At 44.1% G+C, this 15,341-nt stretch overlaps 1 protein-coding gene across 1 annotated transcript in view; it reads right to left on the reverse strand.

The window, feature by feature from the left end:
- The window catches only part of LOC106807541 (ubiquitin carboxyl-terminal hydrolase CYLD-like), a 194,181-nt gene that overhangs the window by 175,893 nt on the left and 2,947 nt on the right, over nt 1-15,341 (reverse strand). The window contains 1 exon segment of the mRNA XM_014809909.1: nt 9,379-9,573. Within this exon segment, the coding sequence (XP_014665395.1) occupies nt 9,379-9,573 (195 nt within the window).

Here is a 15,341-nt window from a genome sequence, read left to right on the forward strand (position 1 = left end):
TAAGGGTGGTTTGATGCTGGTATAGTTGACAGCCTTTGTGTGGGGCCATTCTGTCATTAGGATTTTTAAGTGTTGAGCTTTGGTAGGAATTTAGGCCATAAATTAAGGATGATTGTGACTATTTACATGAGTGTATAATTTAGATGTTACCTATAATTTGTAAGCTATTCAAGTACAAATTGGATTGAAACTATATTGTGTAATTTTATTTGTATAGGCCAACGGTGGTCGTTCTCTGTCGAGTCACAGTCAGGGCTTGATACTTGTGTATGGAATGCGGGTGCACAGTTCGTAAGTTTGCTAATTTGTTTTCTACAATTATATGCCGAATCGGCCAATATGTATTTCTATTAGTGTTTAACCATTATTTGTAGTTGTGTAATTACAGAGCTGCTATTGTATGCGCAAGTCTCAGTGTGGTATGTTTTAGATTCACCATATGCGTAGCATCGCTGTATGCGTAATGACAGATGCAATAAAGATTAAGAAGCAACAGAAGCGTTCTTTCTCATTCCGTACACAACAGGTAGCACTAAGGGAGGGTGAGGTTCCAATGGAAGTAGATAGCGTCACAGCAAGGGAAGGGGAAGGTCAATTAAAGCAGATGGTAAATGCGGTAAGGGGCATGCTAATGAGCGTAAATAATAGCTTAAGGAGTCCTAGACCGCAGATCGCCAAACACATCCAGCAACCAAGACCGCCAGCACAGAGGGAAATTAGGCCAGTGAGAGGGAATGGGGGGGGGGAGAAACGTGCCGGCATTGGCTAACGCGGGGAGACGACCTCAGTCAGATAGCCAAGGGCAGCCGAAGCAGGGTTACCCACAATATAGATGAAATGCAGAGGGGAGGCCAATATGCGCTAGGTGTAACCGATCAGGGCATGTTTGGAGGCAGTGCATGGGACATTCAAACCCCAGTCCCCTGTGCTGAGACAAAGGAAGGTCAGAACAGGGCAGCTGAACAAGGCTTTTTCCTTCCGCCAGAAGAAAATCGTTTTCGCGATCTCAAAAGAATCTGCTTTGCCATTATGTCCGACAGTGATATAGCACAGGACGGGGAGTATGGCGATCAACGCTTTAATAGACACAGGCGCAAATATTACCCTAATTTCAGTGAACGTCTAGAGTAGGTTACCGGAAGCAGACAAACGAAGGATGGTAAAAGTAGATATGAGGGACTTATTGTTAAAAACAGCCGACGGCCAGACGTTAAAGCATACGGGTTTAGCAGATGTTCTAATAACAATAGGGAAAGTAACTAGGCAAGTAGAGGGCGCTATCACCGAAGGGTTGCAGCAAGATTTGTTGCTAGCTAATTTTTTTGAGAAAGCGAGAGTGACAATAGATTTTGATAAGAGGGTATTAACGCTGGGGAGATCAGTAGTACCACTATTGGCAAACACAACAAGAGGAAGCGTGACAGATAGGTACTTACTTATGGTTAAGAAAGCAGTATATGTGAACCCTCATACCCAGGTAGATGTGCTAACAGGCTTGAAACGGGGAGTTAAAGAGGGCGAGACAGTGGTCGTGGAAGGGGCAGATAATCTCACGACGTTTCAGAGAAGGCCTGGGGTACACGTGGTGACCACGGTAGACACAGTCAGTACAAAGGGGGTACAATGTGTGATTAAGAATGAGACGGACGAATGCTTTATGGTCAAGAAGAATTACATAATAGCCATAGCTGAGATCGTGGACCAAGCAGGGGTACGACAGGCGGGTAGCCAAGAGAGTGAGAGCAAGAAGGCGCCACCTAGCGAGGATCCACTTTTGCGAATAAGCCTACAGGGGTTAACAGAGTCAGAAAGGGCCGCTGAAGAAAATACTAGAGGCAAACAGGGAACTGTTTGTCATTAGCAATAAGGAACTGGGTAAAACAGACCTAGTTACGATGTATATCAACACGGAGGACGCGGCCCCGGTACAAACATGGCCCTATAGAATCAGTTTGAATCAGCAGAAAATAATCGATGCGCACGTAGAAGAAATGTTAGCACACGGGATTATCCGAACCAGTCAAAGTCCTTACAGCAGCGGGTTCGTCCTCATAGAGAAGAAAGATGGCTCCATAAGATTTTGCGTGGACTATAGAAGACCAAATAAAATTTCTCAGGCCAGCTCGTACCCATTACCGAGTATAGAAGACGTGCTAGCCAAGTTAGATGGGGCTAAATTTAGATGTATCCTAGACCTTTGCTCCGCATATTGGCAAATAGATATGGCGGAAGAAGACAAACATAAGACAGCCTTCTGTACATATAGAGCTCAGTATGAATTCAATCAGATGCCGTTCGGATTAAAAGGAGCGGGGAGTAATTTTCAAGATTTAGCTAATAAAGTATTAGACGGGCTACAGCACACATAAGCAATGGCATACCTCGATGACATACTGATATATAGCAATACGTTCGAGAATCATTTGAAACATATATCGGAAGTCCTCAGACGTCTACGTAATGCGGGACTAAAAATAAAAGCTTCAAAATGCGATTTCCTAAAACCATCCCTCGAATTCCTCGGACATAATAACAAATGAAGGTATCGCCCCTAACACCAAGAAAGTATAGGCAATCAAAAAGGTAAAAGCCCCATCGACAGCTAAAGAAGTAAGACAATTTCTCTGGATGTCAAATTTTTACAGAAAATTTATAAAAGGTTACGCCAAGATCGCGGAGCCATTGACTAAGTTAACGGGGAAGTACGTTAAGTTCGAGTGGAGCCCCAACGCAGACAAAGCATTTAACGAGCTCAAATTGAGACTGCATACAGCCCCCATACTGGCATATCCCAATCTACAGAAGCCATATAAATTGTATACGGACGCGTCGCAGATAGCAATTGGGGCAGTGTTAACACAGGAAGACGATGAGGGGAACAAAAGGGTAATTCAATTTATCAGTCACGCACTCAACAAAACGCAGCTATGTTGGTCGACAATTGAATGGGTAGCCTATGCCATCGTTTTCGCTATTCAGCGACGACGAAACTTACCTATACAGGGCAAGGTTTCACGTGTTCACTGATCATAAACCTTTAAAATTTCTGTTCAAATCGAAGAGCGTTAAGAACGCTTGCATTCAGAGATGGGCAATTACACTATCAGAATACAACGCAGAGATCTGCTACCACGCGGGGAGACTGAATGTACAGGCAGACACACTCTCTAGGTTACCAGTGCATGACACGCTGCAGCCATCATCATCAGCGGAAGCAGTGACCAGACAGATAAATTTAGCCACAATAGCAGGGGACGAAAGTATGTCAGTTGCAGACCCTGAGGACAACCAGGGGGCAGCACCGCGCAATAACAAAGAGAGGCAGAGACGTGTGGGCGCATGTGTGAGAATTAGAGTACCCAGGCAATAGTGTAGAATTCAATCAATGGCAGCGAGGCGATACACAGTTAGGAGAAATAATATGGTTACTAGAACTGGATAGGGTACCATTAGAAAGGCGGAAGCTAGTACAATATTTCGTTACGGAAGATTGGTTTCTATGTCGAGTTAACCCACCTAGCAGCGAGGAAAGGAGCAAGATGCAGTTAGTCATACCGCGGAGATTAGTGCCAGGGATTCTGTATTTAATGCACGACCACGTCTTCTCAGCTCACCTAGGCTTTGATAAGACGCTAGCAAAAGTTAGTCTGAGATATCAGTGGGATAGAATGTTCACGGATGTCCAGGAGTACGTGCGCGCGTGCATCACGTGCAACTCAAGAAAATTACAGCGAGTCAGGGGCCCATTAGGCGAGGCACAATTACAAAATGCACCAGGGGAGACGGTTAGCTTAGATATTCTAGGACTACTGCCCCTAACACAAAACGGGAACAAATATTTGCTAACATTTTACGACCTATACAGTTCTTGGCCAGAGGCATACCTGATAAAAAAAAAAGCAGAGACCATAGCGCACGTCATAATCAACGAACTCATACCCAAGGCATTCCTCTCAGATAACGGTAGAGAATTCTGAAACGAGATCATAAAGAAGCTGACGAAAACATTTAAGATCCACCATATCCTAATTACACCCTATCACCCCCCAGAGGAACGCTAGCTGCAAAAGATTTCACAAGACATTGGCGGACATGCTTAGTGGATACCTCGATAAATACCAACGAACATGGGATTTGTTAGTAAATCAGGTAGTATTCGCCTAACGAACAAGCGTACACGAAACATCCCAGTTTACCTTTCTATCTCCCTCACGGGAGGGAGGCAGTTCTGCCACTACACGATTTCCTACAGCCCAGACGTAGACATTACGCAGACGATCCAGTGACCATAGTGACAGAAAGACTACACTAAGCTATATCAAAAGTCCACCAACGCACAAGGGCCACGAGGGGAAAAACAAGAGAATGTACGACAAAAGAGCCTGGCTACAACAATTCCGAGTCGGGGACCCAATATACTTCTACGAATCTGTACTGAATCCCGGTACAATGAAGAAACTGGCACTGCCATGGCAGTCACAATACAGGATAATCGAGCAGCTGTCACGGGTACGCTTCCGAATCTGCAAGAACGGGTCAGCCAATTCCAGAATTGCACACATAGACAACATACGGCCAGCACACTTCACAGCCAAAGCAAGGCAATCACACAATAAACCACCCGAAACAGAAGAAAGAGACACGAGACGGAGATTTGATAGGCGGGTAAAACAAACCTACTGAGAACTAAGAGACGAGTAGAGAGGGAGACAACAAAGCAGAGAGACAGGGAAGGGTCGGAAACGTAACGCGCATAGATAACGAGAGAATAAAGAAAATATAACGACAGAACAGAAAGAGAGCAAAAGTGTACGTAGTAAGAAAGTGTATATAGTAAGAAAGGGTATATAGTAAAATAGTCAGACCACACGGGAGGGGAATAAAAGAGAAAGCACAGTCAACGTTTCACACATTTTCTTGCAGACGCATAGGAATCATGATGGTAATGATTTACGCAGCAGCTGCAGCACACACTCAACCGATTCACATCCCAGGAATTATCATGATCCCGGAAATTTAAGCCGGCATCACAGAAAGCACGTGGGCACTAGGCTTCACGATCGACTTGACAGAAATCAACGCGAGTATTGAGGCAGTAAAGAATACACTCATCGCAACAGCAATGACAGTAAAGAGCGACGGACACCCATTTGTGATAACGACGCGACTAGAGGGATTTTTCCACGACCACCATCACTGGCTACAGCTGAAAGTCGAGCACTTGGCAGAAGTATTCGAAGGAATAAACTTTGTTAAACTTTACCAGGCTACAGACGGAAGCAAACACCAAGGGAATAACAAGGCTGGCCAACGCCACACAACAGATGGCCTGCACGATAGGACTATTGGAAGCAAGAATGAAATATACGAATATCTTAGTGACGACCGACATCATACGAGTAATAGATATCATCGGAACCTACCACGAATTCATGAATCACAGAAGCACGTTGACAGGGCTCACACAAACAATCAACGACTTACTAGCTCATGCCCTCTCATCCACATTACTCGCGCCTAAAGAACTATACCAAGCCCTTACCCACATAAAGCAGCAACTCCCGCCCACGTTTGAACTCCCGTACTCACCATCCACACAACTATTCCAATATTATACATCTTTGAAAGTACAGCTGATACCAGATAACGGACGTTTCAATATTCTAGCACTGCTGCCCTTACAACAGTTACAAGGGGATTTTACGATATATCGGCTAGTAACTGTCCCGATTTTCTTGCCAAATTCAACGGCGGCGGCCTACTACCAGCTGGATAACGTGTATATGGCTGTTTCGGACGACCAGGCAGACTACATATACTTAACACCACAGGACGCACAGCAGTGTATTCAACAGAAGATGCCGGTCTGCCAACTACGCAGCCCCATCTACCAGACAGTACAACGAGCATCATGCGAGATGAATATTGACAAAAAGGACGGCAAAGCGACAGCCAGATTATGCAGAAAAAGAATCAGATTATCCGCACGTGCGACACCGACAACGATTTACGTTGTACAAGGAATATGTATAATTTCAACACTGTACCCGTTTATGCTCACCATGACTTGTACGACGACAGGAGCCAAAACAAGAACAATAAGACATAAAGATTCTAACCTACAAATTTCTCACACTCAAATCAGGATGCGCAGTCATCTCGGCGTATTTCAAGCTTCCAGTCTACTACCATCAAGCATCAGACACAGCGTTAAAGTTCAACATAACACCAGACGAACAACCGAAGAACGTAACACTGGCGATATGGGGCGAGATTATAACGAATAAGACAACACAGGGACAAGACAACTTCCAGCTACCTACTACCGATATACTTCCGAAAGACTGGCACGCCGCGTCAAATGACATAGACCTACCATTCGAACACCTTGAGCAAGCAATAAAGAATCACAAACCACTGACAATGAATCCAGAGGGACTCCCGAAGATGAAGGTGTCTACGCACAGTATGTCGGGAGTACTGTATGGGCTACTAACCGTAGCAGCATTCACAATAATCGCATACTGCGGGTGGAAACGTAAGTGGTGCAAAACAGCCCACACATGACAGGCACAGCAACCACAGCAACAGCAACAACAACATCAACAACAGAATGAGACAACACCGACCGCAACAGCACCGGTATACCCAAGATTGGCACCCCACGAACTCACCTTCGCGTTGCTACGACAAGACACTTACACAACAATAGACGGAACAGAAGACAGACAGGAGAGATATAGCATCAAGCACAGCTTTGAGGGGAATAGGTTAACACTATACTAGAAACATCATCAACACAACGCAGGGGCCTATTCATCTCAAAGCCAAGATAAACAGAGAACAAGTGCCGCAGAGCGACAGCGCTCAACTGACGTGTACTGTAGCCAGGTATTCTTCTGATAAACTCACAGGCAACCGAATCAAGTGCGCCCTCCTGCCACCGCGTTCGCGCTCAAAGCATATATCTAGGATACTACTAATACAGATCTAAAATCTATGATAGGCTTTGCTATACCAACTGGTAGTACAGTAATAAAGATATAGCTGTGTAACTTTAATGACGCCGCTATATTAACATGTTAACATGGATATGCCTCGAGCGCGAGCGTAGTGGTGGTGGTGGGGGAGGGTGGGGGAAGGGGCGGGTTGAAGGGGGCTCTAATAGCAAAAGCAGTTGTCCTTTGTTAACAGTCAACAAATCCATGTTCAACCCTCCTCTTGAGGGTCAAAAGGTTATCAGATACTTACTCTTCGCAGGTCAGTGGAAAGCACATTTCATGGTCCTTTCAATAAAGTGATAAAAACGGTAGGTCAGCGCTGAAACAAAAAAGTTTTGCACTCGGTACGTTAGACCATGTCCTCAGAAAATGTCTGATATCTGACCTTTCCCCCACTGCCCTTTGACCTGTGACCTCCAATTTCGCGCTGGTGATGGGTTTCCTCCCCATCACACTATACATCGAATATTAAGAGCATAGGTCAAGCCGTTGAGATTTGTGCCGCAATTCCGTATTTCTTCCTATACCTTAAGTTAAGGGGGAAATATTCCCCCTCCATTAACACATCTTGACCTTTGACCCTTGACCCCCCAATCCGACATCACCTTTTCGCGAACGCCCTCCCCCCAACGTCCCGAATATCAAGACCGTACGTTGAGCGGGTAAGATTTGTGCCCAACTGTTGACGGACGCACGGACGGACGGACAATCATGCGATTATACAAGCTGCATCTGACTTCGTCAGCTGAGCTAAAAAAACAAAAGCTCGTGAGGACACAAGAATGGTACGTCACTTCAGGAAGAGGGGCCCAGAACAAGGCACGGACAGGAACGTGAACACTATTACGTCACTGACCACTGGTCAACACCAGCCAAGCGATGGAGTTAAAGGGACAGTAGCCTCTAGAATTTTACTGCATACAACTGTACTTACTGTATAACAAATCGTCTATACCCACACGTATTTGTTACCAGATACCTAATTTTATTGTTATAATTAATTACACATCAACGCTACAAAATTTGAACAGCGGGTGGCGTTCACCCGCATGACACCCGCACCCACAGCATGACACCCGCGACCGTGCTGCCACCCCCAAAAAGTTGCGTATTTGACAATTTATTTTGCACGTTACAGACCGAGGGCTAATCACAAAAGTGCAATTATATGTATACCTAAATGCTATTTAACCGAACGATATTAATTTTAGGGCAAATTTATCCATATTATAACTGAAACTATATGTCGTTTATAAGATCATACTACAATCCTTTTGCTTTTAAATGAATAAATAAGAAACACCCTCGGTCTGTAGCCCTTGGCTGGAAAGTGGTATTGCACAACTTATCAGATTGTGCGCTTTGAGTGGCGCCACCGTCGTTGTAATCAAACTGTAGTCGTTAGTTTTAAAACATTTTTTAATAATATTTCTAATGGTGATTGAACCATGAAACTTTTTATGTAGCGTAATTTTAACCTAAATTAACTGAAAATAACCCTAGAACCTAGAGTAAACGATCCCTTTAAGCAAGAGCAGCTAGTTCGTCTTTTCGTCCCGTCTTTTTCAACCCCCTGTCCGCTAAAAAATGCTTCAAAGCATCGGCTTTCCATCATAGAGAATCATCCAGTGTCATATCATCGTCATTTGCGTCAGCCATAACCAATATCAGATACTAAGACGAAAACTCAGACCGAAAACGTTACTTTTCCACAGTTTATACAGCGCTGCGTTCGCAACAGTACTTGTTCATCCCGAATAACCTTTTACATTTCCCATGATTCGTTGTCCGCGCGAGATACCAAACTCGATTATTGGGAGTAGGCGAAATGGGGTTAGACCGACTGGGAGTTTTGCTATAGACGAAATGGGAGTTTATTCCAGTTTGTGTTTATCATGTTGCCAATGATTTGGGTTTATGGTTACCTGGTACTGGTACCCACCCCAAGTTAAGTTCACACTTATTCTGTCGTAACTATGAACTAAGAACATGTAAACACAGAAATTGGGCCAGGTGGTAATTACACACAAGTTCTGAGAACTTTTCACAGCAACTGGAGATTTATCAAAACGTGAATGATAAAGCAAAGCATGGCTACGTGTGATGTGTGACTGTAGTGTACTTTCCAATGTATTTTACATGTGCCAGTAGAGACAATGAGTCAATTAAATGAAACTGTGACTTAGCTATGTAGCTATGTAACACCCACAGAGCTAAACACTAATGTTTTTTTTAAATTGTGTAACATAATTCTATGCACATTAAACATGGACGCCAGATATATGTGCTATGTGGATTTTCTAGGAGCAAACAGTACTAACTGGTCTGTTTGATGACACATGCCGAGATTAATTACGTGTATGTGTAAACAACACACCTGCATACGAATTGCAGGACTTGAAATAGCTAACAACAGGTCAGCTTCAACACTGGACAACTGGAAGATGTCTGAAACTGAGCATACGAGCGTTACATCCTCCCTTTCAATTGAGGCTAGTTGCACCTTCTTCTCCTCTTTATGCACAATTCCACGCTTGTCTTTGACATCATCCAGCAGCTTGAGCAGAATACCCTGAAAGTTTTCATTCCACATTAATAATTACATTTTTTGCATAGGGTAATGAGATCAACATTCAAACAATAAGCAATTACATTATTATAATTAACAATAAGTACATTAGGAAAACATGCTTTTAGTTCATAAACCCTTATCTTATGAAATTAGGCTCAACGGGTTAACAGTTGGACACATTGTACTGAAAATTTTATTATTGCTACATTCATTGCTACTGTGCAGTGATAACAATTGTCCTTAGTACACAGTTCACATGGATAATTACTTCATACATGAATTTTCAATAATTAACCAGTCAACCTCCTAAAAGCGTATAATCACATATTTTACATTGCTCTTGGATTTAAGAGTATATTATACTTATTGCATCACAAATAGAATATGTCTACAAATCTCCATTATGAGAAAATCAGGTTTATTCGTACAGATATCAAAGATCCAGAGAGACATGATACAAGATTGCGTTGCACAGCTTTGCTGTTGATCCCAAGTGCTGCGCGCGGATGAGACGCGCAGTTCCACAGGATATGCGCACGCGACCGCGGGGATGTTCAAGTATGAGGCGCTGTCCGCAGTGGAGACATGCGCCAAATTCGAGGCACAGCGCACGTCTCCACAGTGGTCAGCAGATGGTCTGTATTTTCAGAAGATAACAATGAAGACTTTGTTCTAAATAAGAACTATCGGTGGCTAAATATGAGTAATATACGGACCTTTGAATTTCTTTACTAGTCAGTCAAAGGGCTTGTTGGGGGTGCATTATGCAGAGCTTCCAATTGAAATGGCCCATTAAATTGTCAAGTGGAATTGTGTTTTTCGGAAAGCCAAAGAAAATGGCTGACTCTTACATATGCACCCCTCCCTGATCAATCACGCATTCAGGTGGAAACAATAACAGAGATATGAAATTGTGTTGAGTTTGTGGCTCTTGAGGCGCATGCATTCACGTACAAGACTGTTGAAAGCACAGGCACTTGGAGCGTCTCAATACAAAATGAAAGTGTCAATGACACTATAGCTCATCTTGGGTGTGATAGAAGAGGGAGATGATATTTACAATTTGGTAAGTGTTTCATTTATAAAGGACCGAAATGTGATCAAATATCCTTATTCCTTGTTTTATACTAATAGAAGTTTTTTTTCAGGGGTAGTTTTGATGTAAAAATAAATGTTTCAGATCTGAAAGTCTGAAATCTGGGTGAGAGATGGCGCTACGCCTAAATGATCGTCATTTTGGTTTTCGATTATCGCGCAAATAACAGCAATAAAATATTCCAGTCAAATTACTGTAACGAAGAATCTAAAACACAATCTTACACGTAGGTATGATTAGGTAGGCAGGCAGGCAGGTAGGTAGGTAGGTAAGTAGGTAGGTAGGTAGGTAGGTAAGTAGGTAGGTAGGTAAATTTAACAAAATCGAATGAATGTAGATGGCCATTTTCATTATTGCCAAAAAGTGGGCGTGGCTTGAAACTAAGTCAACTGGCGTGCTCCAAAACAGGACGTTCACATCTCTCCCATAGGGGTAACAACTGTATGCAATTTGAAACATGTGGGTCAAACGGGTCTCAAGTTATCGTTGACCGTAGCCAAATGTTGACATACGGACTGACGAACGGACGGACGGACGGACGGACGACTCCCCATGGCAATGGCTCATCTTGACGATGTCAAGGTGAGCTAAAAATGATGGTAAACAAACACGAAATGTATTGAATTACTACCAAAGTCTTAATGGTTCTCTATATGTACTCTCTTTCGCTTATTATTGCCGATAACTTCCTGTAAATGGCGTTCAAATGATCCTCAGCAACACACTAGTACTAGTAGGGCGTACACCGCACGTGTGCCACTGTGAACAATAACAACCAGATGAGACGGGATACCAGAGAAGTGTTGCCGAAAGGTGGTGTTGATCCTAACCGCTGAGCGCAGATCTTGCGCGCAGTTCCGCGGCAAGGCACACGCGACCGCGGGAACGTCCTACAAAAGTATGCAGCGCTGGCAGCTATGGATCCGTGCACCGAATGCATAGGTCAGCGCACAGGTCCATAGCTGCCAGCGAACAGTCCGGAATTTTAGCGGGGGACACAGAGAGCAGACATTTGGGACGTGGGAGGAACTCGCTCGCGACTTAGATGGGGGTCGTACAGATGGGGGGGGGCGAGAGCGAAGCTTTTGATTTCACTGTGGTTCCGTTTCGGTGTGGTCTTAGGCGTTTTGACTATAAGTTCCAAACATAAAAACTTGGAAACATAATAAAAATCAGACCATTATTTAATGGAAAATTTGATAAAATAGTGATACGAAATAGTACGCGGATTGTGCGCCCAGTTACCTCTTTCAAATCATACGCTGTTTAACAATCGCCATTAGCTGCATTTCCCCGGAGCTCCGCCCACTTTAAAAATAGTGCTAGCATTGTGGCAGTGGTATCCTGAGTGTACGAACGAGTTAGTATTTCGATTTTCGATTTTCGATGACAGCAGTAAGGCGAAAGTGCAGCATTTGAATCCAGCTTACTTCATTTAGTGTTAGGGCTAAAAAGAGGCCGTTTGGTTCACATTCTTCCAAAAGCACCAAATTTGGTCCAGATGTTGCCCATACTATACTTTTTCGATTTCTGGCGGGCGCAAGAATGGGTGCCCCCGGGGCCGCCATATTGGCAAATTCGAATATGGCCGCCACCCGGGTTGGGGGGCAATCTAGTTAAACATCCAAAAAAGCTATAATCATAAATAATACCACTTTTTAGGGGTTTCCAAGGTCTGGGAATCTGATTCTGATCTTACTTCAGTGATTTGAGGTCAATGTCACCCTGAAGGTCATTTTGGGGTCAAATATGTCATTTTTTAGTGTTTTTTTGTCAATATATACAAACAGCACCTCATTTTATCGGTTTCCGGTGTTTTGTAACCCGAATCTGACCTTATTTGAACAATTTGAGGCAATATTGCATGTCAGGGTCACGATAGAGGTCACCCGATTGAGAGGTGAATCGTACGTCAATTATAGGTAAAAACCCAAAAGTGCTAGAATCAGACATAATACCACTTTTTAGGGATTTGTGGCCTCTGAGAATCCGATCCTGATCTTATTTATAAGATTCGAAGTCAAGGTCGCCTCTCAAGATCACCCTAAAGGTCATTTTGGGGTCAAACCCAGTAACAGTACTGTCATTGTGGGGTACCCACCAACAGCCATCTCAAGGTCTTCACAACCCATGATGTGAATAATATAGATTGCAAGGCTCAGGGTAACTTCTCACTGGATGAGTTCCACGGATACGCCATGAGCGTGACCAACCATCTCTCGCACAAGAATCCTGGAGAGAAGCGGGCTCCCATCAAGTTTGACCCTTCCGACACGTCAACTCCAAAGCTACCAGACTCATACACGATCCAACCCCCAGTCGAACTCACTCAAACATGTCTTTGCACTCAGACTCTGCGACATCAGAACACCCCTTTATGTGCAAGGCGCCAAGGTCAAGGATGAGGCGTGGATGGCGCATGTCACTAGGGTGCTGAAGCAAGGCATGATTGCAGAGGGCGACATCATCACATGGTTAGGATACAACTCGTTACTAGCAAGCGATGAGTCGGTGAAGCCCCCTGCCGAGATCGGCATCTATACCCTTTTCCCAGACAAGGCTGCATCTACATCGTCAATGAAGCACGCGATGGAGCTGACGATACAAGGCACTAAGTTCCTCAACCCGGGCCAGACCAGTGTTCTTGGTGCAGATCAGCCACTATATGCTCTCATCAAACTCGTGCAATAGCAATTCCCCGACACTGTGGGAGAAGATAAGTTGGTTGTTGTGATGGGCGCTCTGCACATCAAAGACAAGATGCATCTTATGATAGGCAAGTTGCTGCGCGACTCGGGGTGGGCCACCATCCTTTCTCAGGCGAGGTCCTGACATCTCTGGTCGCGCACAGTCTTTACTCAATGAGCATCACATCAAGCGCACAGGGTATGCCCATCAAGTCTCCCTCATGTCGCTTTACCTATTCAAGCAGACCGCTACTCGGAGTATTGCGAGAATGTAATGGGCCCACCTGAGTCATTCGATATGTGGAATCAACTTGTGTTTCATCAGGCAAGTATCCTTCGCTACACTGAAAAGGGGTGTGCAACTGTCGAGCTGGTACGAGTCTAGCCGTTAGGCGGGTTATAACCGGTTAGCGCCGGCTGCCCGTGCTGCACAGGATACGAGGCTATATGCATATAGACTGGTACCCGGTCGACAGTTCCAGATGCTACACTACGTGAGCGTAGTGATATGCCAGAGTGAAGGTGGCGAACGGGTACCAGCTAGTCTACTATGCCTATAGCCTCGGCCCAGGCTGCGCCGTCTATGGCACGCCATATGTACTAGACTCATCAACAACAAACAGAAGAAACTTCAAATCCGTTTATTACAGCAAAGAAGGCGCGCCTAGTAGCGAACAAAGAATTGGGAGCATTTCTAGCAAATGTCGAGGTACGTGGGTAGTTGAATCCGTCGTGCAACCGCCAGATTTGCTCAATTCAGCGATTATATGGCTTCGGCCTATACCCAAAGGGACTCGTGCAAGGGGTTGGAAATAGGGCAGCGAAGTTGAGTAAGAGTGCCGCTACGCGGCGTTTTCGCGCTTCGCGCAGATATCCGGCTGCAGATTGCCGAGCATGCCGAACGACCCGTGCACGTAAATAAACCCTGGCCAACACAATGTAAGGTTCACTGCCACTGGCCAAAAGGAAGCTCCATGCAGCCACTTCCTATCGATTTTTGGTATGCCAACGCTGCTAGTCTGGACGTGATGCGGCCATGATGCCGAGGCTCGCCGAGGATTGACACTTTGTGTCTTCCAATCACAGTCTACGCCGCGCCTCTCTATTATAACTTCTAGGTATAATACCATTAGAGAATGGTATCGCTGATCTCAGGAACTAGGGCATTCTGCTAGGCTAGAATGGTTTCCTACGATAGAGTTTGGCACAAATACGAAAATAACACGCTGTTTAGCGCACTGCGCTAGGTCTTTCTGTTGCATTTTCGCATCTCCGTAAACAGAATAAGCCCCGCCTTCTTCATTGATGGACATGAATGGGGCGTGACCGACGTTACCGGTTCCTGTACCTACCGTTTTTCGACGGCCTATTTACGTTTCGTAAATAATGAAATGCCTGGCCGATGCATTTCGCATTGAAGAGGAAAATTTTATGCATTTTCACTCGCTGTCGGAAGTGAACGAGTGCATTTTTCATTGAACATTTTTCATCAAAATACAGCCAATGTTTACATGCCACAGCGCCATTTCTTGGATGTTTTATAAGTAAATATGGGGATTTTTAATAAAATAATTAATGCGTTTTTAATGTATTTACCATGATTTACGTATAGAAACTATATGTTATTTTTACTGATTTCTCCGTATCTTTCCTTGGAATTTTCATCGTCTTTCAATGCCTTTCCGTAGATCTTTCTGCGTTTTCTGCGTGATTATTATTTTGCGCAGGCACTCATTTTGGAAATCCTCCAATATTTTTACTTCTTCCTTAGTTAAGTTGGTCCATGTTTCACTGTTATTTAGGAAGGAAGGTAAAACTGTGCATTCGTATAATTTCACTCTTGCTTCTATAGTATGATTTCCATAATTTTGCTCTTCTGCCCATGATAATATTTCCCTCATCATAAACCTACATTTATCATATCGTTATAACCTGCTATATCATTAATTAAATCCCTTAGGTATGAATATTTGGTGCATTTTTTG

The sequence above is a fragment of the Priapulus caudatus genome, unplaced genomic scaffold, assembly GCF_000485595.1.
Source record: "Priapulus caudatus unplaced genomic scaffold, Priapulus_caudatus-5.0.1 Scaffold221, whole genome shotgun sequence".
Taxonomy (NCBI): Eukaryota; Metazoa; Priapulida; class Priapulimorpha; order Priapulimorphida; family Priapulidae; genus Priapulus; species Priapulus caudatus.